At 32.8% G+C, this 24,292-nt stretch overlaps 5 protein-coding genes across 5 annotated transcripts; 2 read left to right on the top strand and 3 right to left on the bottom strand.

Moving 5' to 3' along the window:
• The first annotated feature begins 3,253 nt into the window (after window positions 1-3,253).
• On the top strand, window positions 3,254-8,423 carry LOC114750042 (calcium/calmodulin-regulated receptor-like kinase 1). Its single transcript, XM_028938586.1, has 10 exons — window positions 3,254-3,387; window positions 3,478-3,548; window positions 3,699-3,740; window positions 4,053-4,320; window positions 5,182-5,335; window positions 6,236-6,362; window positions 6,987-7,072; window positions 7,182-7,253; window positions 7,340-7,543; window positions 8,029-8,423. Exons 1-10 carry the CDS (start codon window positions 3,254-3,256, stop codon window positions 8,323-8,325), a joined length of 1,455 nt encoding a protein of 484 aa, XP_028794419.1. The 3' UTR covers window positions 8,326-8,423.
• A 578-nt stretch (window positions 8,424-9,001) lies between these two features.
• On the bottom strand, window positions 9,002-13,483 carry LOC114750047 (anthocyanidin reductase ((2S)-flavan-3-ol-forming)-like). Its single transcript, XM_028938591.1, has 6 exons — window positions 13,315-13,483; window positions 12,672-12,838; window positions 12,358-12,558; window positions 11,922-12,081; window positions 10,967-11,180; window positions 9,002-9,335 (listed from the first exon to the last, which is right to left on the bottom strand). The coding sequence occupies exons 1-6, from the start codon at window positions 13,421-13,423 to the stop codon at window positions 9,191-9,193; spliced, it is 996 nt and encodes a 331-aa protein (XP_028794424.1). The 5' UTR covers window positions 13,424-13,483; the 3' UTR covers window positions 9,002-9,190.
• Window positions 13,484-17,414: 3,931 nt separating this feature from the next.
• LOC114750049 (uncharacterized) lies at window positions 17,415-19,879 on the top strand. Its single transcript, XM_028938594.1, has 3 exons — window positions 17,415-17,578; window positions 18,330-18,535; window positions 19,464-19,879. The coding sequence occupies exons 1-3, from the start codon at window positions 17,471-17,473 to the stop codon at window positions 19,681-19,683; spliced, it is 534 nt and encodes a 177-aa protein (XP_028794427.1). The 5' UTR covers window positions 17,415-17,470; the 3' UTR covers window positions 19,684-19,879.
• A 48-nt stretch (window positions 19,880-19,927) lies between these two features.
• On the bottom strand, window positions 19,928-20,643 carry LOC114750050 (probable histone H2A.3). Its single transcript, XM_028938595.1, has 2 exons — window positions 20,385-20,643; window positions 19,928-20,255 (listed from the first exon to the last, which is right to left on the bottom strand). Exons 1-2 carry the CDS (start codon window positions 20,571-20,573, stop codon window positions 20,052-20,054), a joined length of 393 nt encoding a protein of 130 aa, XP_028794428.1. The 5' UTR covers window positions 20,574-20,643; the 3' UTR covers window positions 19,928-20,051.
• A 1,346-nt stretch (window positions 20,644-21,989) lies between these two features.
• Window positions 21,990-23,841, bottom strand: LOC114750048 (oxygen-evolving enhancer protein 3-2, chloroplastic-like). Its single transcript, XM_028938592.1, has 3 exons — window positions 23,428-23,841; window positions 23,043-23,338; window positions 21,990-22,227 (listed from the first exon to the last, which is right to left on the bottom strand). The coding sequence occupies exons 1-3, from the start codon at window positions 23,717-23,719 to the stop codon at window positions 22,129-22,131; spliced, it is 687 nt and encodes a 228-aa protein (XP_028794425.1). The 5' UTR covers window positions 23,720-23,841; the 3' UTR covers window positions 21,990-22,128.
• Window positions 23,842-24,292: the final 451 nt, after the last annotated feature.

Below are 24,292 nucleotides of genomic sequence, written 5' to 3'. Positions count from 1 at the left end.
GACTCTTTTCTTTTTTGCTGGTAGGACGAATGATTATTCTTTATATATACTATGTTTGTTAGCTAAACTTTTTTGCTAATTATTTATAATTAAACCAGATCATCCACATTGTAATTATTTACTGAACTTAGTACTTATTTAGTTGTTTATGTCTGTCTTATATTTAGTTTGTTTATTTAATAGACTATATTACACTGTGATAAATGTTTAGACATGATGATATTTATGTTGTGACCTAATTTTATTTATATTTATGCATTTTATTAGTAATTTTATTGTTTCATTTTTATTATTTTTATAAAATATACAAAAACAAAAACAAAAAATTTTATTTTAGTTAAACAGGTCAAAAGCCCGCGGGCCAATCTGAGCCCGTCATCTCATGGACCAGGTTTGAAAATATTACTTATTTCTAGAACTCAGGCTTAAACGGGTCAGACCTTGTGAGCCTGAGCCCATGACGGGCCGGCCCGTTTTCCTAGTGTTAGGTTTGGATATGTTTTCAAGAAAATTATGATTTTGACTCTTATAATTTAAAATTTTCATAATAAATTATACTACTTCAAGTCCTTAATATATAACTCAGTGGACTAATTTGAAGAGATTAAAAAAATTACTAAGTTACTTAATTATACCATATTAATACTTATATGTATCATTCGATCATATATCAATTTATAAGTGAGATAAATTAACTTGGATAAAAACAAAACTATAGATATTTCAAAGTAATTTAGTAACTTCATTGATATCTGCAAACTGATTAATTGGGTTTTATATTAAAAACTAGAAGTAGTATATGGTCAAACCTTTGTTTTGTTAAAAATGATCCAAACACCCCATATTCTAATGTAAAATGAGGCATGGCTGCCAAATTTTCCAATGTGCCAAACAAAATGATAGTCAGATGCTCATTGTTGTTCCTTAAATCTCGCCAAAAATAAGCATTTGAGGGTTTGATCTTTTGTACTGTGAATATGTTGTATAAAACTAAGGTCACATTTGATATCACGCATTAAGAATGTGAGGTAAGAATTAGGATTGTAATAAAAAAAAAACTCATTAAAATAGTATTTTATTACTTGATCAAGTAACAAGCAATTCCTCGTATACCAAACGCTCTTATAATAAATTTTCTCAATCTCAATCTTGATTATTATCTCTCATTCTTAATACTTCATACCAAACGTGACCTAATTGTTTAGCCTTCTCGATTAAAAAAAAAAAAAAAGGAAAGCTATAGAGCCATGAGATCATCAAAATATATGGCACATAGTTGTAGAAGAAAGAAGATGGGAGGTATCTGCAACCGCAAGCACTGTGACGAGAAGCAAAACTAGGTAGGATTCAGAGGGAAATTTCATGATAATATTCACTCTCCAAGATCCTGTTCAAGCACTCTTTGTTATTAAATCTGAATATTTCTCCTTACAAGCGTTCAAACTTTAGTTCTATATAAAGAACTAGTTCTTTTTGTTAGATTTAACTTTATTAGAGGGTGTTTGGGTAAGAACAAAACCACAGTTTCAAAAGTACTTTTATGGTATATAAAGTAATTATGTGGAGAAGTTTACCTTGATTTGCAGAAAAATATTTCTAGAGTTACCCAAACACCTCTTAATTCTGAAACCCTTCTTGCTACTTGTCTGTTCTCCAATTAATACTCCTCCGGTCCTAATTATAAGACCTAATTGACTTATTTGAGGAGATTAAGGAAGTAAGTTAAGTTAGTTATTTATAATAAATAAGTGTTGTCATTCCTAAAATATCCTTGCTAATTAAGTATATTGGCTAAAACTATTATTATTAGAAGGATTATCTTGAAAAAAATGCATAAATATAAGAGACAAAATGAATTAGGGTCTTATAATTAGGACCAAATAAAAAGTCAAATGGGGTCTTATAATAAGGACCGGAGGAGTATTTCATTTAGGCTCATATGCATAAGCCCACTAATTACCTCTTCTAGCCCATTCTTTGCTACCGCATGATCTCAACCGTGTTATTATTATGAAGCCTATTTATTACTCACTTCATTCCTTATTATAAGACACATTTGATGCTTATGGCATGTTCCTATATATAAGAGATACTTACAAGTTATCTCTACTTTTTTGTGTTGATTTACTATTTTACCCATATTTATTATCTCCAATTCACACTCTCTCTCCCTCCCACTTCTCTTTCTTTTAATAATTTAATTGTTCTCTCTCATGCTCTCTCTCCTTATTAATGAGGGCATTTTTGGAAAAAAATTATACTTTTTACACATTAATTGTTCTTAACTAATTTTAATTGTTTTTTTTATCAACGTACTTCGGTTATTTGTCTCTTATAATAAGGAACGGAGGGAGTATACTACTAGCTTATAATTTTAAACTTTTTTTAAAAGAATTGTTTTTAAGAAATCAAGTTGTGAGGTGCTCACCTGTCTAGCAAAGTCTATCACGGTATCGTATCGCCCATGCACTTGTTTGGTTAGTTGACCTTTGATATTAACCAATTAACTAACTAATCATAACAGTTCGTTCCTTCTCGTGCATTCAAAATTCACTCTTTCCAAGAAACATAGCAAGCCGTTACAAAAATAACAGCTGTGTGAATAAACAGTAGTAATAAATAATTTTATTTTCATATATTTTGTTGATTATTAATAAACTATTTCTCTTGTCCTTAATATAGGACTCAATTGTTGAGTTGGTTTTAATCCTAAATATAAGACCCATTTTTCATATTTATCAATTTTCTCTAAATTACTCCTATGGATACTTCCTCAACCATAATCAAGTAAAAGAGAAGATGAGGTATTAAAAAATGATTATAGTGTTTTAGGAAAAACGTGTCATATTTCTTATAATTAACTAATTTACCTAACTTTCTTAATCTAATCAAATTAGTTAAATTGGTTTTATATTAAGGACTGGAGGAGTAATATTTACCATGAAATCTCAAAAAATAAAAATTATACAACAGCTTGCAATAACAAGTTTTGAAATAAAAATATTGATAACTACTCAGTTGTGATTGACACTTTCATTAATTTATTTTCTCTTTGAGGCTCTCATTGTAATTCTGCCATGATCAATTGATGTTATTTTGGGGTCTATCTTTGAAGTTTGAACGTTTCATGCATGGCAGGAAATAAGGCGCGCTTCCTTCTGATTCAAAACGCATTGCCGTTTCGGCAACCGAGCGGCTTTGAAAGTCGAAACCACACGAAACGACACCACTTGAGCCCTTTGCATTGAGGCCGATGCTTTGTTTGTCCGTACGGTTCTACGTCAACGACGCCTTGCTCTTCCTTCTCCCTCCCTCTCTCATTCATGGCTTCGCAAGGGAAGTTCTAACCCTGAGAGGTTTTAGATTCGCTTTCTTGTTCCTTTATGGGTACTCTTTCTCTTTCTCTCGGTTCGAAATGGCTTACATTTTTTTCAGATGTAATGAAGTTTATTCTGCTTTTTTTTTTTTTTTTGGTAGTTTCTATGCTAAGAATGTGACGTTTAGTACTATCGACGTTCTTGATCATAGAATCCTAGTTCTGATTCTCGGTACAACATGCTTGTGATTTTTTTCCTTTTATTGTGATGGTCGTAATGTAGCTGAAGGATTAGTGGAAAATTATTTTCTCATGAATGACGACATTGTTTGGTTCTGTTTTTGGTTAAAACTTTCTGGTTTATTCTTATTTAATTGTTTAGGTGGAAATGCTCACTTTTCCCATCCATTTGAATCTATGCAAGGTGATTATAAAGCAACTTTCATTAGGTGTTTATTTTACCTGACCTGGTGATTGTTTCTGTATCTGTTAGTTAAAGAATTCTTCTCTCTCACTCCCCTGATCTATGGCGATTACTTAATTTTTAAGTTGGGCATTGCTATTAAATTAATGCTGTGGTATAGGAAGCGTACTTACTATCTGTCCTTTTTTTCCTAAAGGTTACATTGCATACATTTTCAGGTACACGGGCAAATGCTAGAGTGTCTAGAATAAGGTCTTAGTTTGCATGAGATGAAAAGGAATCTCTTGGCCTTAATAGTAGGGACTTGTGTAGGCTTTGTCTTTGGAGTGGGTGTGGCAGCTGCATTATTGTGCTGCTTCTGGTGCCAAAATAAGCATACGCAGGCAGGGAGAAGCTCTGAGAAATTAGGAAACATTCCCTTTCGTATCAAAGTAGTGGATCCTGGGGCATCAGTGTCAAGCTCAAATGTGGGGCAGGAGTCACCCGTATCATCTGACTGGAGTAACATGCCTCTTTGGTTGGAAGGACTTAAGAGGAAGGATGTTGGTTCTGCATGCGGAATTCCAAAGTATTCTTACAAGTATGTTGTTTTAGTTATTATTTACATGAATGCTGCATATTTGATGTTGTTTGTAGACATTCTTCCACTAAACGCATAATGTTATTTGTTTTCTATCACTCCTGTTCATAAAGTTTAAAATGACGGACATGCTAAGCTTAGCATTTGTTGCTAATTTCCTCATCTTCTATAGACTTTATAAGCTAAAGAAGTGAAAAGAACCTCATTAGGATTTCCTGCTTTAGCCGAAAACTCCTAGCTTCCTGAACTCTAAAAATCATGATATCTGCAGATAAGCAGGAAGGACAGTGAGGAATACTTAATATAATTGCCTTAAGTTGTTGGAAGAAAATAAATCTAACAAGGTTATATGAGAATATTATGGTTGATATGTAACAAAACAAGAAAAGGAATAAAGTTGCCAACTTAAATGCAGAGTTAGCTTCACTTGACAAAAAGAAATGGCAAATTGTTTGGAAATTGGAGATAATGAAATTGGAAAGAAAAGATGCAATTTCTCTGATACGTAAGAGATTAAAATCAACCAGAGGTGACTAGAAATAATCATGAAAGATGAATAATAGGAGAATTAGCCCCAGGAAAGATTGAACTATTAAGCTTCCAAGGTTATGACAAACTTCAATTAGCATTCATATTACCCTCAGGTATTCTAAATTTGTAATGTTTCTTGTTTTGGGTTCCAAATGCGGGTTTATCAGCCCTATCTCACTTACTGTTGACTCAGTGATTGAAGCGGGGACATGTAGTAATCTCCCTAGTTGGTCAACACCCCCCCCCCCCAAAAAAAAAAACAAAAGATTTTTAGGATTTCAACATTTTACATATCTCTTCCTAATTTTGACCTTGTGATATCTTGTCCAGAGATATGCAGAGGGCAACTTCTAATTTCACAACCATCATAGGTCGTGGTGCATTTGGTTCAGTTTACAAAGCTCAGATGCTCGCTGGTGAAACAGTTGCTGTTAAAGTTCTTGGTAACAATTCAAGACATGGAGAGAAGGAGTTTTTGACCGAGGTAATTTTAATGATGTTCTTACGAGTTAAAGAATTTTTTGGTCCACAAGAGTGCCTATGTCTGAAGTGAAGAAAGGCCTCTTTGACTTAAGTGCGCAAGTAGGCTTAAAATGTGGATGATTTGTGATGTTAATACAATTGGCTCTTCGACTACAGGAAACTTGTTGGAGCAGAAGTAAATATTACATCAGGAATGAACTTCACTTAAAAAACTATGACGCTGATAAATCTCCTATTCTGCTGCTATGAATATAAAGAGGACTTATCCTTATATATAATTCAGAATGCCATTGATTGGTCCCTTCTCTGTTATCTTTCCTAGAAACTGCACTTCATAAATAGCACGGTGGGAGGAAACATCATTTCATCTTTTTTCCAAAAACAAAGGAACCTTCATATTGGAATTGAAAAGTTCTATCGGACATTTGTGGATACATGTGCACGCACGCACTTTTCTTTGTATTACAATCAATTCTTGTACTTTATTCCTATAGCAATCTTGGTATTCTATTTTGCTGCCCTTGCTCAAACTTTTCCTCGCACCCATACTTTAAACAAGGATAGAGTTGAAAGGGAGATGAATTTGGAAAGTTATACCACAAAAATGTTGGAAGTGAAAACTAAACTATTCAGCAGCAGAGTGAAGATATAGAAGGAGGATAAATCCAATTATTCTTTTTCCATATCGTGTATTAAATGCTGTTGTCCTCCATCACTTCTTCTTTATGTACAACCACTACTCCTAATCTATGACTTCTACTACCCATGGTTCCAATAACGCAGCAAATCATTATTTGAATCAACTCACTAAAAGCTAATATACTTGTGATGAAGTGGCGCTATATCCTTTGAGAATTATAACAAAAACCTATCTTACATTTTGATCCTTTCTTGTTAACAGGTCTTGTTACTTGGAAGATTACACCACAAACGTCTTGTGGATTTGGTGGGATATACTGCCGAGAGAGGACATCATATGCTCCTTTTTGCGTACATGAGTAATGGCAACCTCGCCTCTCACTTATATGGTTAGAATGAGTGCAACTCTTTAGCAGAATGCTTTCTAGTATTTCCTGACTAGGTATTTTTCCTTAGAAAGAGAGTATAATGGTTTCTTCCTTTGGTCCACACAGAAAATGGTTAACTCATAGTATTCTGAATCCACAAAAGCATGTACAATTGCTTGAATTTATATAACTTTCTTAAAAGAAATTAAATTGGTTTGAGTTTTTCTTGGAAATAGACTACGTTGACGAACTATATTTGTACATTCTGGAGGCATAGTTCATTGTCACGCCTTGTGGTCTTCTCTTGCCGTTCATGAATCAATTTGTTGCTTCAAACCGCTATGGGTTTTTCACTTATAAATTTAAAACCACTATAAGATGTAATCAGACTGGATGGTTATATGTAACGAAAAAGAAATAGTTGGTGGTTATATGCTGGCCTGAATTTCAATCACCTACCTGCTTCACTTGACCATTTATTTGCCTAGTAGTAGAAGTTTTTCCACTTGGAAAAATGAGCTTCAGTTTTTCTTCTGAGAGCTTAAAAAAATTTTTTTTTGATAACTCTTTGTTCCTCATGAATCAATAGCTTAATGGAAGATTTATTTGACGTCTTTATAACTATTTTATGTGTTGAAGGTTTAGGCAAAAATCAGGAGCCATTAAACTGGGATGCAAGATTTCAGATAGCACTGGATGTTGCGAGGGGACTAGAATATCTACATTATGGGGTACATAGTATACTTGTTTCTTTTTTGTTGGAGTTTGTAGAAATCATTTGTATAGAACATTGCAATAGGTTTAATTTTGGCTTCTTATTCAATGAACTCCATATTTCAGGCTTCTTCCCCTGTTGTGCACCGTGACATTAAATCTTCCAACATATTGCTGGACCAGTTTATGAGAGCGAAGGTATGATGCTTGTTTCTGTGAAATTATGCTGCAAATCTCCTTTCTTTTAATGCAACACACTTCAACGTGTATTACTTGCTTAGCAGGTAACTGACTTTGGGCTTTCTAGACCAGAGATGATTAAACGTCGTTCATCTAATATCAAAGGAACTTTTGGCTATCTTGATCCTGAATACATGTCTACAAAAACCTTTACAAAGAAGAGTGATGTTTATAGTTTTGGTGTGCTACTCTTTGAATTGATTACTGGCAGGAATCCACAGCAAGGCCTGATGGAATATGTGAAACTAGTAAGTTATAGTGTTCTGCTGTTCTAGTGCTATGTTGGATGTGAGCTCGTGCTGCGGTGCATATGGATGCATAATATTTTGGGGGAAAAAACGTAGATGGACATTTTATTATTTTTCTATCATTGACATGTGAAAAATTATTGAGCTGTCAATAAGGGAGTGCCATGTTATACAACATAAAACATGTTTTCTTGTGCTGAAAGTTGAGTCATAATATTCATGGTTTGTTAATAGTAGGATTTGTTATAGATTTTATCTTATATGTTGGTATGTAGATGTGAACTGTTCTAATTGTTGACCCCCCGGGGGGGGGGGGAGGACTGTTCTAACTGGATGTGCATTTCATGTAGACAATAGATTAAGCCTATGCGTTTAAAGTTTGAACTGCATTTAAAGTTGCAAGATTTTTATCTTTTACCTATCAATAACCATTAAATATTATAGCAGCATTGCCATAATATCTCTTCGTGGTGATGATTAATTAGGCAGCCATGGAAGCCGAGAGTAAGGTTGGGTGGGAAGAAATTGTGGATTCACAGCTTAATGGAAAATATGATGTGCATACGCTTAATGATATGGCTGCTCTTGCTTTGAAATGTGTCAATGAAGCATCCAGAGATCGGCCTTCCATGAGGGACATTGTTGGATCATTATCCCAGCTCTGTAAGAAGAAGCATTGTGGAAATTGTAATATGAAGTCTCCTGCAGTGAATGAAGTTTCCATTGAAATGGATGAAGTTTTCATCCACAGAGCACTCAAATGTGATGCGCAAATTGCATAGCCGATGATGATATCTGGTTTGATTTGGATATTTGTAAATACTTGTTTCTCTATATCCTTTATTCTTATTATATGTAAATATCTAGCGTGATCTTGGATTATTATTGTTCTTGTTGTTATTATTATTAGCATTATTATTACTGGGCAGTTATTGGTCAGTACACACACACACTCTATTGGGTTTGCCCATCTCCCTCTGCCACTAATCTAATCCATACCCATTTTCTTCATTCACCCTATCAATTAGTCTTTCTCTCACAATCACATTCCGTTTCATTTTCCTCCTATTCCATTCCAGGGATTCAATTTGGGACGATTGTGTAGAGAGGAGAAAAAGTAAACGATTTACCTTTTCATTAATATACATATATGTGTGTGTGTGTGTGTGTGTGTGTGTGTGTGTGTGTGTGAGATATGATAAGGTGCTGTGATGAGGGGTATAGGCAAAATTGTTCTTAGTGTGAATGGTATGAATGAGTCTCTCATAATGTTGAACTTATTTTTAACTTGAACAATTTTTAGTGTAGTGTTTTAGTAAGTAATTAATTTTTACCATGTAAGATTTCCGAAAATTTTTTTACTGCTTGCAATATATTAGTTAAAAAAAAAAAAGACAATCATCATTATCTATATTTCTGTGTATGATTTGTAGGAATTTTTTATTTTGTGAAATTTTATAATTTTGATTCAGTTTCATTTTGGAATAAAATAAAAGTTTAGGAATACTTTTATATAGCATATTCCCATATAGACCTCTCCTTTCTAATTTGTAGCCCAGTGCTTAATATATCACATTAAGCTTCACAAATCAGATAGTTATTACACAAGCTCAGAGTCTGCAACATTAACTTCAAACATATCAAAGTTCAATTCTTGAGAACTCCCTTAGTCTTGAAGTATTCCACAGTCTGATCATAGATTTCTTCAATCCCAAACTTGAATTCAAACCCTTCTTTGATGAGCTTCTCTGAAGAGAACACTAACTTGGGCTTGGAGGGGCAATCAGCAAATCTTCATATGCAAAATGACAGAACAGTTCATTAGTATAAATATTGAAGAATATATATTTTTAACAAATAAAAAGCTCTTGAACAGTGTTATTTAGAACACAAGCATATTGAGAGATTTTCTTTGAACGCATCAAATAGGGTGATTCATTCAGAGAAGTATAAGACCTTCTACATTATGTGAGGAAGTTATCATATAAGTAGGCTGGATTTAGTCCTAAACCTCAATTCAATTTGACCCTCAAATTTATAATTTTTTTAAAAAATATCTTGTTGATTTTCTACTGACGGATAATTACAATACACATTATTAAATAGAATGGTTTGGAAAAGTCAACATATATTTATTATAAATAATAAATCTAACTAAATTTTTTATATTTCAAAATTAGTAATTCAAATCTCACATTAAGAAAGGGGGATAGTAATTTTTTATTTTCGATCTAAGTCGACATTTATTTTAAAAATTTGGTAATTATAAACATTTATTTTGTGTTGTACTTCTTTGAAATAAAAAAAAGAAGGGTACCATACAAGGCGTCCGAGGAAAACATGGCATCCTTCCAGATGAATAAATACGGCCATAACTTTAATTAGGGGGATTGGTAGGTGGACGGTTAATTCATTGATGTGGTCTTATCCAAGGTGGGTCCATTCACGTTAGATTATGACATGAGATATTCACAACTCACAAGAGAATTGTTTCTCAACATTTTTAAAAAACCAAGAAAAGACAAAACTGGACCAGGGCTGAACTGGTTATAAATAAATTGATGTATGCTTAAAATAATAAATAATTATCGATAATAATAAAAATTGATATTTAAATTCAAAAATTATATATATGTAAAATATCTACCAATACTCCGTCTTTTTCATCCAAAATGTATATACTTATTTCATTTTTAATAATTATAATTTTAGAATATATACATGCACACATATTTCTCACACTTTCTTTCTTTATTTCTCAAAGTTTATTACGAGATATATGCATAAATTGTAGCTTAGAAATATAGACTGAAAAAAAGGTGACCAATTCGAGGCTAATTCTTAACTTTTTGGCGACTAATCGAACTGGCAAGTCTAATTCAATTTTTAAAACTTTCTTTTTCTTGTCACATCCAAATAGAGGAGCAAAATTATTATTTCAATTTTATTGTTTAAATGATGTTTAACATAATACAAACTTCATTTCTTCTTTCATATCTCATAAACATTTGAAAATTGCACCTTTACAAGGGCAAGAATTAACAAGTAACTATTAATTTTAAAAAATCAATTTTAAAATTTCATGATTGAGTTGCAATTGTTAAAGCAGTCTATCATGTTATACCCATGAATTTCTCAATTAAATAAAGAGTGTTTTCCAAAACAGAATCCCTAACATCTAAAAACGTAGGACCTTTAGTCAAATTTAAGAGCATTCATTTTCTAGGGCCAACTTGACAAAAACTTGGCACTTCAAAACTTGGGCTTAACAAGCCCAAAGTGACCAGACAATACTGAGCCATCAAGCCATTTTATTGTCACCCTTATTAGTTAAATTTTTGTAATATGTAAAAAATCCACAAGTGAAAAGGGGAAAAAGAATGAAACAACAAGAAAGTTGAATATTTGGATGAGAAAGCTTACTCAGTTGGAACATTGTACTGAGGATATCGCTTGCTAAGGAACTTGGCAAGCTCAGGAACACTTGTGTTATGAACACAGCAATTGTATCTGCCAGAAGCTGATTCTTTCTCAGCTAAAAATATCTGTGCTCTGCAAACATCTTCCACATGAGTTATGTTTATTGAACCTGACAGCTTTTGCATTCCTTTCAATCCATTTATCAGAAACTCATTTCCTGCAAAGTTTTAATCCATCATAGATAAATATAAATAGACCTATTTAATCATATGAACATCACAGGATCATGTCAGATTCAGTTTTGAATAGGACTTAGAATGTTTAACTTGTTGGCTTGGCTTGTACTGATCCTTAGTATGTAGACCAAACCATATATAAGGAAAGATTAAAGTGTCTTTGTATCCCAAAAGTGTTCTTAAAGGAGGAGCTCTGGGCATCACAGAAAAAATGTTGTAGGGTAATGTAGTACACAATCGTTTGAAATTGGTACAATTTGGCCCTTTATTAACAAGCAATGTTAAGTCAACATCAGGTCTAAAAAAGTCTTTTGACTCACACTAATAGTTGACCTAACCTTAATTGTTAAGGAAGGATAAAATTGCATCGATTTTGAAAAATTATATGCAATATCACTCTATAATTTTCTTTAGGGTGTCCATAACTCTTCTGAAATACTTTTGAAGTAAAAATAAATTTTAACCCAATAAGAAATTAATCCAAAAAAAAAAGTGGGTCAATTAGCCTTATCAAAGGGTAACACCCCCTCTTACGAGTTTATTTGCAGCCATGCAGCAATGCAGCAGTGAGGGGGGAAGAGACAGAGAGGGTGGTGGGACCCACTTCTCTGGGTCTATCTCTGTCCAGCCAAAACATATGTATGATCTAAAATAGTCTTGTCCATGTTTCTAACATGCAAGTTTAAGAATTCCTTTTAAGCAGATGGCATGAAGTTTTGGACCTGTAATGAGGGACATGGCTAGATCGGCACTGCTTGGGATATCTGGGGTGAGAGAAGGACCAGCCATGAGACTTGGTATCACAGTGATGAGATCTATGTTGTTTTCTTCAGCAAATTTCCATGCAGCTTTCTCAGCTAATGTTTTGGACACAGGATATCCCTAAATACATAATTTCAAAACCAATCCAATTCTCAACTACTTCAAATCAGAGAAACCATTGGTAAAATATCCACACACACACCCCAAAAAAAAAAAAAAAAAAAACTTAAACCCAAAACCATAAAATCTAAACCCTCTGAAGTTAAGAATCTGTAAAATTAGCAAAGTAATACTCTATGTGAATACTAGTACCTTATAGTCAACTTCACCGGCTTTAGCCTTTGAACACCCGCTCATATTAAAGAAAATGGGTTTGCTAAGGGTTTGGTAACTTACCCAAGTAGGAGGTTTTGCAGTGGTCAAGAACTCAGTGTCAGTCCAGTTGCTTTCATCCATGACCAAACCGGTCCCATTGAGTGTGTTTATAGTCACAGCAGCAGCTGAAGATGTCATTATCACTCTTTTCACTGATTTTGCTTTTGCACATGCCTTCAATACATTCAAAACTCCTTGGATTGCTGGCTTTATCATGTCATTCTATATCATATAGGAAATCACATAAACATAATCTTGTATTAGCTACTAGCTAGGTATGTGCGCGCCTGTGCGTGTGTGTGCGCTTGTGCGTTTGGGTAGATGAATGTATGTACCTCGGGATCTTGGGAAGCGAAGTTGACGGGTGTAGCAACATGGAAGACTAGATCACAGTCTGCTATAGGGGCATCAAACTTGTCCTCTTCAGTTAAATCTGCTCCAAATATTTTCAGCTCTCCCAGATTTTGAAGTGCCACAAGGTGGGATATCTTTTTAGGGTTACCTGCACAAAACACTCAAGTCAAAACTTTGATTCAGAAAAAAAAAAATCACACAATATCATATCTGATTGTGGTGTTATATTTTCTTCTACATATAGAAAATTCCATGGTGCTCGCTATCATGATTACTGTGTGCTATATTTTCTTCAACACATATCCTACCTACCCCCTCTTAATTGAAAGAAAAAGTTGTAATATCTGTGAGTCATACTTCAAGCTGGGCATTATAGTGCTTGATTAAGAATTTTATGTGGTTATCAGATCTGCAGAATTATGAGTTAGCTTTATGACTGTAGTTAAGGAAATGAGGATGGAAGCTGAGATGTCTCCTAATAATGAGGCCCTGCGTCTAGCCTAGTAATACATACTATCTCGGTCTTAAATATAAAATCTAGTTTGTAGCGCAAATCTAAATATAAATTCCAATTTAGGATCCGAGGTAGTAAAATATATAGTGAGAGAGGGAGGAGAGAGAGACCTGGATCTCTAACAGTGGTATTGACGGAATAACCCTTGAGAAGCAAGTGCTTGATGAGAACGGAGGCTACAAAACCAGACCCACCAATGACACACGCCTTCTTCATCATCTTTCCTCTTTATATGAACAGTACACAGCCACACACACAATATTCTCTTCTTTTCTGATATCTCTCTCTCTCTCTCTAAGGAGTAATATCTGATGGATGGATGGTATAGAGTTGAATTTGATGCTTAAATAGAACATATTTCTTAGGTAAGCACGTGATCTGCCTGTGAGGTATGGTGTGAGAGCTACCAACCGTTGAAAGCAGAAACCATTTTTATTTTCATGAAGACAACTGTATCTACCTCTCCTCACTTCATGGGAGCAGATAACGTCAGGTACGGATCCAGATTTTATGAGAATTTTTTTTTTTACAATGTTTTCTAAAGATACCCAAAAAAAAAAAAGAAAAGAAAACAATTTTGTGGCATAGAAAATAATTGTTTGATGTGTGCCAAGAAGGTTATAGAAAGTGCCAATAAGAATGGTAGATCAAATAATATGGAATCCTATAAAAAGAAAAAAGATGAAAATTGAAGGAAAAATTTGTTAAACTACAAAAAAAATAGCAAATTATTGATAGGCAACAAAATTTGCAAATTTCATCATTAAAAAAAATACTGTCACTAATTGATTAACAATGAAAATCTACATGTAAATTGATTGGCAACAAAATAATTTGTTGATTTTTTTTCTTATAATTTGTACGTTTAAAATGGTATGGACATATACAAAGAAAATTGTTAGAATATTATTCCCAAAAAAAAAAAAAAGTTGCTAGAAGCACTTACTAAGGAGAGTAAATCCAACAATATGAAATTATCTTAAAAAGGAGAGAAGAAAATCGAACCTAAAAATTTAGTTAAAGACATGATACAACTACTAACTATATAACCTAAGCATGTGGCTATCGTCCATTCAATTCAAAGTTTAAACCAACCCCATATCTTCACATTTGGGCCCACCCCGTTAGCTGAGTGGGCTGAAGGCTTTTGTGCTGATTGTCTCCCTTTTGTTATGAGCACAAATTTACTGGACTACAGCATCACGTGCGGCTCACTGCTCCTTTAGTTGAAAGAATGCACCGTTGGATGCACACAAATAAAGATCAAATTTTAAACTTCTAATTTTAATCCTTAAAATTTAATCCATTTTAAGGTTTTAGTCCCTAAAAGCGTAACAATATTAAAATTTACTCAAGTATTATAAATGACATTAAAAGTAGTGATATGAATTCACTAAATGGAACCCATTTTGATCTTATATGGGTAACAGGTTAAAAAAACAAGACTTCAAAATATAATATAGAGGGAGATGAATTCTCAAAATGTAGCATACTAAATAGCATCTAAAACAAACAATGAGGAAAAAAACCTGAGGGAAGCTAAAAGCTACATTTTGAGGATTTATTCTTTTTTTTCTGCCTCTTTGATATCCACAAAAGATCTAGCCAGATACTATCTGGTAAGTCTATATCACAACGTTAATGTTGTTTATGACATTTTAATATATTTTAACACTGTTACACTTTAAAGGATTATCATTTTAAGATAAATTAAATTTCATATACTAAAACTATGAGTTTAAAATTTGAGAGATCAAAATTAAAATAGGCCCAAATTTCAAGAACAAAAAATTATATTAACCAATTAAAAAATGAAAATAAAAAATAAATTTATAAATAAAAGTGTCTCCTTTGATCTTTAAAATAATAAAAAGGATTAATAATTATAATATAAATATAATAAATATAATTACATAATATCAAAATACCTCTCCTATTTTTTGAACAAAAAGATATAGGATAAAATAGCATCCAACAATTTAATTTTATTTTTTTTAGTGATTCTAACACTATGATTTTATCTATGGTACATCTAACTCCCTAAACTATAAATAGAGTTAGTAATGTTGACTTGCTCACTGGTTACAGGTCAGCGTGTCACAAGTTGGAGACTTGGCAAGGCTAAAAAGACCCATATTTTAGCGGACTAGCATTTAGCCAACCCGAACCTATTAGGAATGGGTTGGCCTTTTTAGTTTTATTTACATTTTAAATATAGGTTTTTAAATTTCAAAATTAAATTACAAACTTTTAATCTTTTATAGACTAAATTCTAATTATTTTTATATTTTCATATAATTATATAAATAAATTAATCTCAAAACTTGCGTTAACATATAATTTATATAAAAATAATAAATTGATAAATAAGAAATGAAATCAAACTTAAAAAGGTAAAAGTATGATTTTATCCCTAACTTTATTTCTCAAATTGCACTTGCTCCTGATTTTTTTTAGTACTATAATTTTATCTATAATTTTTTGTTATTTTGATGCAATCATAAACATAAACATGTGATATATTAACCACGTGGCATTAGATTTCTTTTAGATATTAACCTTGCAAACACAGAGAGAAGAAGAAATAACCAAAGAACACCAAGTAAACTCAGAATTGAATTAGGATATTCCATCACATGAATATTCAGTTTCTTTCTTTTAGACTTATGTTGGCTTATTTAATCAATTTTGATTAGTTTCCACATCCGTAATGCTCATACAAAATTTTTGAAACTGCAGCGCATGTTCACTAACATTTGAACATGTCAGCAGGGATATGACTTGAACTTTTTTTAAAACTTTTTTTGAATAATTTTTTATACGACTTGATTAAAAATTTTTAGATTATAAGAGTTAATTTAAAATTGAGTGAAATTGCAAGAAGTACATCCCAAATTAATTGTAAGATAAAACTTATTTCTTTTTTCCTCTTTCAAAATTGAATAGAAAGCTGAACTTAATTTACGAGGACGACTTTTCGGGTCCAATAAATTTAAAAGGGAAAATTTTTCCAACTCATATAAATAAATAGAAAGAAGTACTCAAGAAATTATATGAAATAATGATATTATTAAAAGTAACAAGAAGATTAAGGCTATCACTAGCACCTTTTTTAATAGCTTCGTTGACACTTTAACCATGAATAATAATTTTTAAAAATAGTATGGATAACTTTGGGACAAGTTATAATTTGTCAAATTTTTTAAAAATAATCATCATTTCACATATGAATTGTAAAGGCCCTTAATCTATTTTGAACCAAAAGTTACAAGGAGGTGGTTAACCTTATTACTAAGGGTGGTGATGAAAAACATCTTTTTAAACATATCATTGATGATGCTAGATTGATCATACATAGAGATCGGCAGTTTTACCACCGGCCGTTTGGCCGAGTGGTATGTGTGCGTGTGTGTGGGGTGCATGCGTGCGGATTCGATGCCATCCCTTGTAACCGAAAAAAAAAAAGAGATTGGCAGTTTTCTCTGTGACACATTCATCAGGAGAATATTCTTTTTACTGATTACTTAACCAAACACGAACATAGAAAATGTCTTTTATATCCTTAATCAACCATCATCGTATTTACATAAAGTGGACTTTGATGGTGGAAACTAAAATTTGATTGTATTGCTATGTTCTTTACTATGTAAATGAATGACATACATATTTTTATTCCAAAAAAAAAATTGTAAAGCCACCCCCAACCAGGAAAAAAAAGATCTAAAAGTTCTTAGTTTCCGAGAAACAACAGAAAGATTTTTTATTTTTTCAGTCTATGTATATGTATAAACTTTTTTATATATAAAAGAAGGAAAATGTGTCCATGCATGTGATATATATATATATATATATATGAAGTTTGCTTGTTTGGATGGTGATACTGTGGTTTCCTTGTCCAGCGTAGATAAGAATATGAGAAAGGCAAAGAGAGAAGAAAGATGAAGCAGAATAAAGTGAAAATGTGAACTAAACAAAAGCAACTTTTTATATGATATATTAATATCTACAGCTAGCGAATTCGGACCCTCGTTGTATATTATGATATGATATAGTATGCACCAAACCTGCCTCCATATCTTTATTCCTTATTCCTTCTTCCTTTTTTCTTTTTTCTTTATCTAACACTCACACATATATAGAGTTACTTATTATTAAAGTGAAGAGTTGGCAACAAAGCTAATAATAAGCTCACATCTCTTTCTCCTCCTCTCCTTCTTCTTCTTCTTGGGCCTTGTCTGTGTACTTTCTCTTCTGACAGGAAAAATAATGGCAGTTAAAGGCAAAAACTATGGCTTCCTTATCTGCATATTTGTCATCATCGTGGATGTTGTTGCTGGCATTCTTGGAATTCAAGCAGAAATTGCTCAGAGCAAGGTACACAAACTCTCAAACTTCCTAGATATACATCCTGATCTTTTGTCGTTTATTATATGAACAGTGATATGATATGATCTACTCTTCCGGTCTTTAATATAGGAACCAATTATTGAGTTAGTTTTGGTCCTAAATATAAAATCCATTTCTCATATTTATCAATTTTCTCTAAATTACCCCTATGGATATTCCCTCAAACATAATCAAGTAGAAGAGAAAAATGGGGTATTAAGAAAGATGATTATGGTATTTTAGGAAAAATGTGTCATTTTTCTTATAATTAACTAATTTATCTAACTTCTTTAATCTAATCAAATTAATTAAATGAGTCTTATATTAAGGACCGGAAGAATATTTAGCCGACTTTGATTAGTTAATGGGATAAATCTTGTTATCGCTATACTCATATACGAATAGTTAGTTTTTCGTAGTATGATAAAGTTATGTGAACTATATATGTAATCAACTTCATTTTGTAAGATAAGAATTGTAATGTTTTTAACGAACGATACTAAACAGATAAGATGTGCAAGGATGTTGGTAATAGAGTGTAGAGATCCAACAGTGACATGATATGATCTATTTAGCAGACTTTGATTAGTTAATGGGATAAAACTTGTTATTGCTATACTGATATACTAATAGTTAGTTTTCCGTAGAATGATAAAATTATGTCAATTATATATGCAATCAACTTCACTTTGTAAGATAAGAATCACAATATTTTGATATAACGAATGATACTAAATAGGTAAAGCATGTAAGGATGTCAGTAGTAGAGTGTAGAGATCCAAGTATGAAAGCCTTCCAACTAGGGTTGGCTGCAGCAATTCTGTTGGGTGTTGCTCATCTTATTGCAAACTTGCTGGGTGGCTGCATTTGTATTTGGAACAGACAGCAGTATATGAGAGCCTCTGCCAACAAGCAATTAGGAATGGCTTTCCTCATTTTCTCATGGTATTAACCTTCACATCCCCTTTTAATTTCATTTTTTTTCTTGCTTTTAAATTTATTTTTAAGGTTTTCACAATGCATCCTTTAAAAACTTTTATTTTTCTTGCACTCCGTTTGATCCTGTATATAAGATACTTCTAACTATTTCAACATAACCACACAAAAAATAGTTAAATCTAATTCAAAATTTAAAATAAAATTTTAAATTTACCCTATTTAAAAGCAGGGATTTAAAAAGGGCAAATTTTTGAAAGTTGTAAGCAATGGTTTTTTGGGGAAAAAATAATTAATACTCCACTTTTTTATGCAAAGCAACTGATACATAGGACTATCAATTTGTTTTCCTTTCAGAATGCGACTATTATATATAGGAATGAATAAGAGAATAAAATTGGAATAGTGTAATTAATTTTTTATTTTTTATGTAAAGTGACTCATAGAAACAGCCAATTAATTTCTTGTAAAAGACGATTTATACATAGAATGGGCCAGAATTAACCCAATATTTGGTATGAAAACGGAGAGGGAAGGATTAGGAAAATTTTACAAAAAATGATAAAAATAGAAGGTGAAAATTACTAAATTTCAAAGAAAGTTTGATGATAACACTTTATTTAGTATTAACAATACTGAATTTACAAATAATAATAACTTTTTTTTGACATTTTTTTTACATTTATTAATTTCTAACTTTTTTGGGTCATTTTTCCAAAATTTTAACAAGTTTAATTTGAAAAAAAAAATAGGGAAGTGAGATTATGAAATTTCAATAAAAAGAAAATGTAATATAAAAGATTGAAAAATGTTTCACTTTCATTCACTTCTTCAATTTTTTTAAATCGAATTTATTAAGATTCTTCCTCCCCTCGTTTCTCCTTCATTCCATTTTTTTGTACCAAAAAGACTGTTAAGTGGAGATGCATGAACGCAGGGTGACAATGGGAGTGGCATTGTCAATTCTGATAATGGGGACATTGGCAAACTCAGAGACAAGATCAAGAGCACAATGTACCATCTCAACTCATCGTTTCTTGTCCATTGGCGGCATCTTGTGTTTCGTCCATGGCCTCTTCACCGTTTCCTATTATGTCTCCGCCGCCGCCGCCGCCAGAGAAGATCAAAGACTACCAGCCACAACAACAAACCGCTAGATATATATACACACACGCACACACACTCATCATACATATATACACGCACACATACTCCAACCTCTTGTATGTACTATATGTATTCTGCTTCATAGTTCATGACTTTTCCATTGTAAAATTAATTCACATTTTCATCTCAAATATTACTTCAACTTTTTCCCTCCCCTGTTCTACTGCCAACAAGGCAAGAATTTATAGCCCCGTGCAAAGATAGTTTGATAGATACCGTTGATCTTTTTTTTTTAACAATAATTCAAACTGCCTTCTTCCACATATCTGTTACAACTGCACTACACTAGCTGTTGATTTCCTCAATTACAAGCAAAAACCAATTCAATGCACGAAATCTTCTGCATCAAACAATGCATTTAGCCCTCAACTTTTGATCCGATGGCCATTTTCTTCGACAAGAGCATGTTGTGAATGTTCGGCAAAACGCCGCCGTTGGAGATCGTCACTTTCGTCAGCAACCTGCTCAGCTCATCGTCGTTCCTCACCGCCAATTGAATGTGCCGAGGAACAATCCGAGTCTTCTTGTTGTCTCTTGCCGCATTCCCAGCCAATTCCAACACCTGCATTGCATTTTATCCATGATCAACATTCACTGTGTTTCCAAATTAACGAAGCGAGATCTATGAATTCTGAGATTTTGAAGATTGGATTCCGTTTTAGAAGTGTTGTTTCTGAGGAATGAAACTGACCTCGGCGGAGAGATATTCCAAGATGGCGGCGAGGTAGACTGGAGCTCCGACACCGAGACGGTCGGAGTATTTCCCGGACTTCAAGAAGCGGGCGATCCGACCCACGGGGAATTGAAGACCTGCTTTACTGCTCCGAGAGACGCCTTTCTTGCCGGTGCGAGCACTGAGAGATTTTCCTCTGCCGGCCATTTTTGTCACAGAAGGAAGAAGGGTTTAGGCTTTTAGTTCTGAAGACGGTTCAAGCGTCGACGACGATTCTTGGGATGGCGGAGTCCGATGATTCCGTTCGGTTTTATATAACGACGTGGGAGGAGGATGTTGGGCCAATTAGGAAACGTCACACGGATCGTAATCTTAAACCGTTGATTGGTGAGTGATTGTACGGTCAGATATTAGGATTCCATTTGTCCTCAGCAAGCCAGCATAAGCTTACTCTAAGAGTGAATAATAAACATTTATGACTATTAAATACATTTAATAAATACTAGCTCTGATATTTAATATAAAAACTAGATAATTAATTTTTAAACATTAAGAAATTTAGTTAAGTTAATAATTTGTAATAAATTGGTATTTTTTTTCTAAAATATTCTTATTAATTCTATGCATTAAAACTATCACTTAATGAAAATTCTTTAACATGATAGAGATTACATGAGGGCAAAACAAATAAATATTGAAGACAAAAAGAATTGGAGTTTGATATTTAGAATCAAACTAAATCTTCAAATAAATCTTATATTAAGAGTCAAAAATAATATATGTAAAATAATATATGTGTATGTATGAGTTCTCAAAAGAACTTCATTAGTTGTTAATTCTAATATGATGGTTGTTCTTAATGAAAGATTAATAAATTTATTGGGTGTATCAGGGAGGGAGAGCATCATTGTGGGATGAAGCCTTTTATTAATCTTCTTCTGTTCTCTGCTACGAAGTCAATTATATATAGCTTGTCTTACAATTAAAATTTGTTTTGGATAGCATGATTTAAATTGAGTCATTTAATTATGAATTATCTGAAGTTGAATCAAAATTGAATAACATATTTCATTTCATGCCCATTCAACTGTATTGTATTGTAAATTCATAATTTTTCATTTTTTTTAATTTTATTTATAAGTCATTTTCAATATGTTTCACAGAGGAAAAAAACCGTAGATTTCATTAATTTTTATTTAAAATTTAACTACTTTTTAACTTTATCCATATTTAACATACATTATATCTTATAAAAACAAAGTCAATATAATATTAAATAAAAGATAAAATTATATATACATATGAAAATTTTCGCTCTCTACCCTATAAATATAACAAAAAATTTTCTTTTCTCCCTATCATATAAAAAGCACCAATAATTGTAATGTATCTCATACAAAATTTTTTGTGTGTGCTTGACTAAAATTCAAATAGAAAAATATATAATTAAATTGGTGATAAAAACTTACATTAACTTCACATGCTAATTGCCGCTCATAAGAACCCTCAATTTCGTCACAACGCTTGTGATCTAATGGCTAATCCGTTGTGCAATTGAATTAATTAAGGTTAAGTACCTCTAAATGCAAAATACAGGATCTTAAAGGAGCGAAATGCAAATAATGAGCAGGCGATAAAATTTTCCTCATTTGATTTTCCTTGAAATAGCATCCAATTCACAAACTGTCTGACGCAAAGCATACACAAACCATAGAGGAGAAGAAAAGGAGCATGGAATTTTATTAGTAATTATTTATAATTATTAACCAAGCTTGGAAAGAACATCGTTCAGGGTAGATACTGTCTCTGCGTAATACTTCTCTGCCTCTGGTGTGCTCTTAATTTTTGCAGCATGATCCAACTGTTAATCAATTAAAAAGAAAAAAAAAATATTAATTCAATCATTAAAAAAAATAAATACGTAAGCTTAAATGCTTTATAGAATAATAGAACATTTGTCTAACATATTGCAGAAATTTGAGAGAATCAATTTGCAAAATAAATTATTTACCTATGCTTAAAACAAAAAGTGTTTTTTTATTAATTATTATTTTATTTTTTAAAGTATTTGATTTTTAAAGAAATTAAACATTGTTAAAATATTTCACATGTTAATTGAAAAACTGTTTTAAGTTAAAAAAATAAAAAAATTTCAAAATATGAAGGAAAAATAAGTGAAAAGTTTCTGCTTGACAATTTTATTAGTTAGAAGAATCTGAATTCGAGTACCGGTTGAAATTCTTCATGGCACCAATATTTTTGAGTATAAAAACATATTAACTCTTTCTAAACTATAAAATTTTCAAACATAGATGTTTAACTAATTTTCTTAAATATAAATCACTCAATCAGATATGACACAATACATATACTTTCTTTCATACAACATTATATACATTACATTATCCTTTATAGCTTTAACTGGAATTTTTTACTTGGAATAAAAATAACATAAAGGTAGAAATATAACTTTTCAATTACTAATTAAAAAAATCACATTTCAAATTAAAAATTGATAGGAACTTGTTAAAACACAATATATATGAATTGGGAAATATTAATTAGTATGATGAAAAAAGTAAAAAAAATTGTTGAGATTACTCTAAAGCATATAATTAAATTTGAAGGGACATATAAGTTTGATGTTAAAACTTGAAGATAATGAAATGAACTTACATTGCTGATGGTCTGGAAGAGCTTGCCGGTGAGTTCCTTGAGCGACTTCTTCTGGTCCTTAGGCTTAGCAGAGATAACAGTGTTGAGATCATAGCGAAGGTACTCTGCTCTCAAACGCAGATCGTTCTGAACGTACGGCCATGCCTTCTTGTCGATCAGTCCCTTCACGTTCAGTATCTCCTTCGCCGATTCCTTCGCCCTCAGCGCCGCCTCGCTCGGCCCCAATGGCTGCAGGAAGAACCTGTCCTTCAATGGTAACTGCAGATCCCTTGGCTCATCGGAGTTCAGTGTACCAGCTGCCACATTCCATGAGATTTGACCCTTAGATTCTGAAAACGATCTAATGGGTATGGAAGTTTCGGAAGGAATGATTCGAAATACTTACGCAGACCACCGGACGGCGGGGGAGGAGGGCCAACTTTGATGGTCTTGGCGTCAGCAAGGACGGCCTGAACGAAAGACCCAGTGGCCAGACCGGCGGCGACGAGTCCGAGCACGGCACGGCGGCTTGTCTCGGGCTCAGATTGGCCTTGCTGGGCTCTGACAACGAGCCCAGGACGGATCAATGAGAGAGTCCTTCCGTTGCCGGAGGCGTTCAAGCGAGAGCTACCCTCGAACACGGGTTGAGAGGAAGAACGTAAGCCAGCCATTGAAGACGATGCCATAGCTTGAGCCATTAGGATTGAAGCTTGTTGTGATTCGTGTGAAGTGCTTCAGTGAAGTGACAGAATGGGAATATAATTTTGTGGACGATGATGATGACGGGGACGAAGACGACGATATGTATTTTGGGGTTTCTTTGTGAGTGAAGCGAGTGATTCAGAGGCGTTCAATCAAACACCTTATCTGCGATTTTGAAGTTGGATAAGCTGGATATGGTGTTTGGCCAATCAGGGCAGAGGATGATTGGCGAGGAAGGAGACGAGCTGGATTATGTTTCCACGTGGCTTCCTAGCTCCCGACACGTGTAATGACCTGTTATAAGTCCATAGCCAAGATCCGTTACCTATTGTTGTTTTTATTTATAAAATATTTGTTAAAAAGGAGAATTACAATAAATTTTCAAAAAAAAATTATTAAAAAATCCTAATAACAATTGAAACAGCCTGTAATGACAAGTTTCAGAATAAGAAATAACAATTTTTAGAACTTGTTTTGTAATTATTTTCTTTTTGTGGAATCTCATTACAATTTTCTCTTGTTAAAATTTTAAAAAAGTGAGTCTAATTTTAAAAATTTCAAAATTTGCC

Source organism: Neltuma alba, unplaced genomic scaffold (assembly GCF_004799145.2).
Source record: "Neltuma alba isolate B1F8T4 unplaced genomic scaffold, ASM479914v2 tig00006298_pilon, whole genome shotgun sequence".
In the NCBI taxonomy this organism is placed as follows: domain Eukaryota; kingdom Viridiplantae; phylum Streptophyta; class Magnoliopsida; order Fabales; family Fabaceae; genus Neltuma; species Neltuma alba.
Note: the sequence above shows the minus strand (reverse complement) of the source record. Positions and strands in the feature narration are given on the sequence as shown.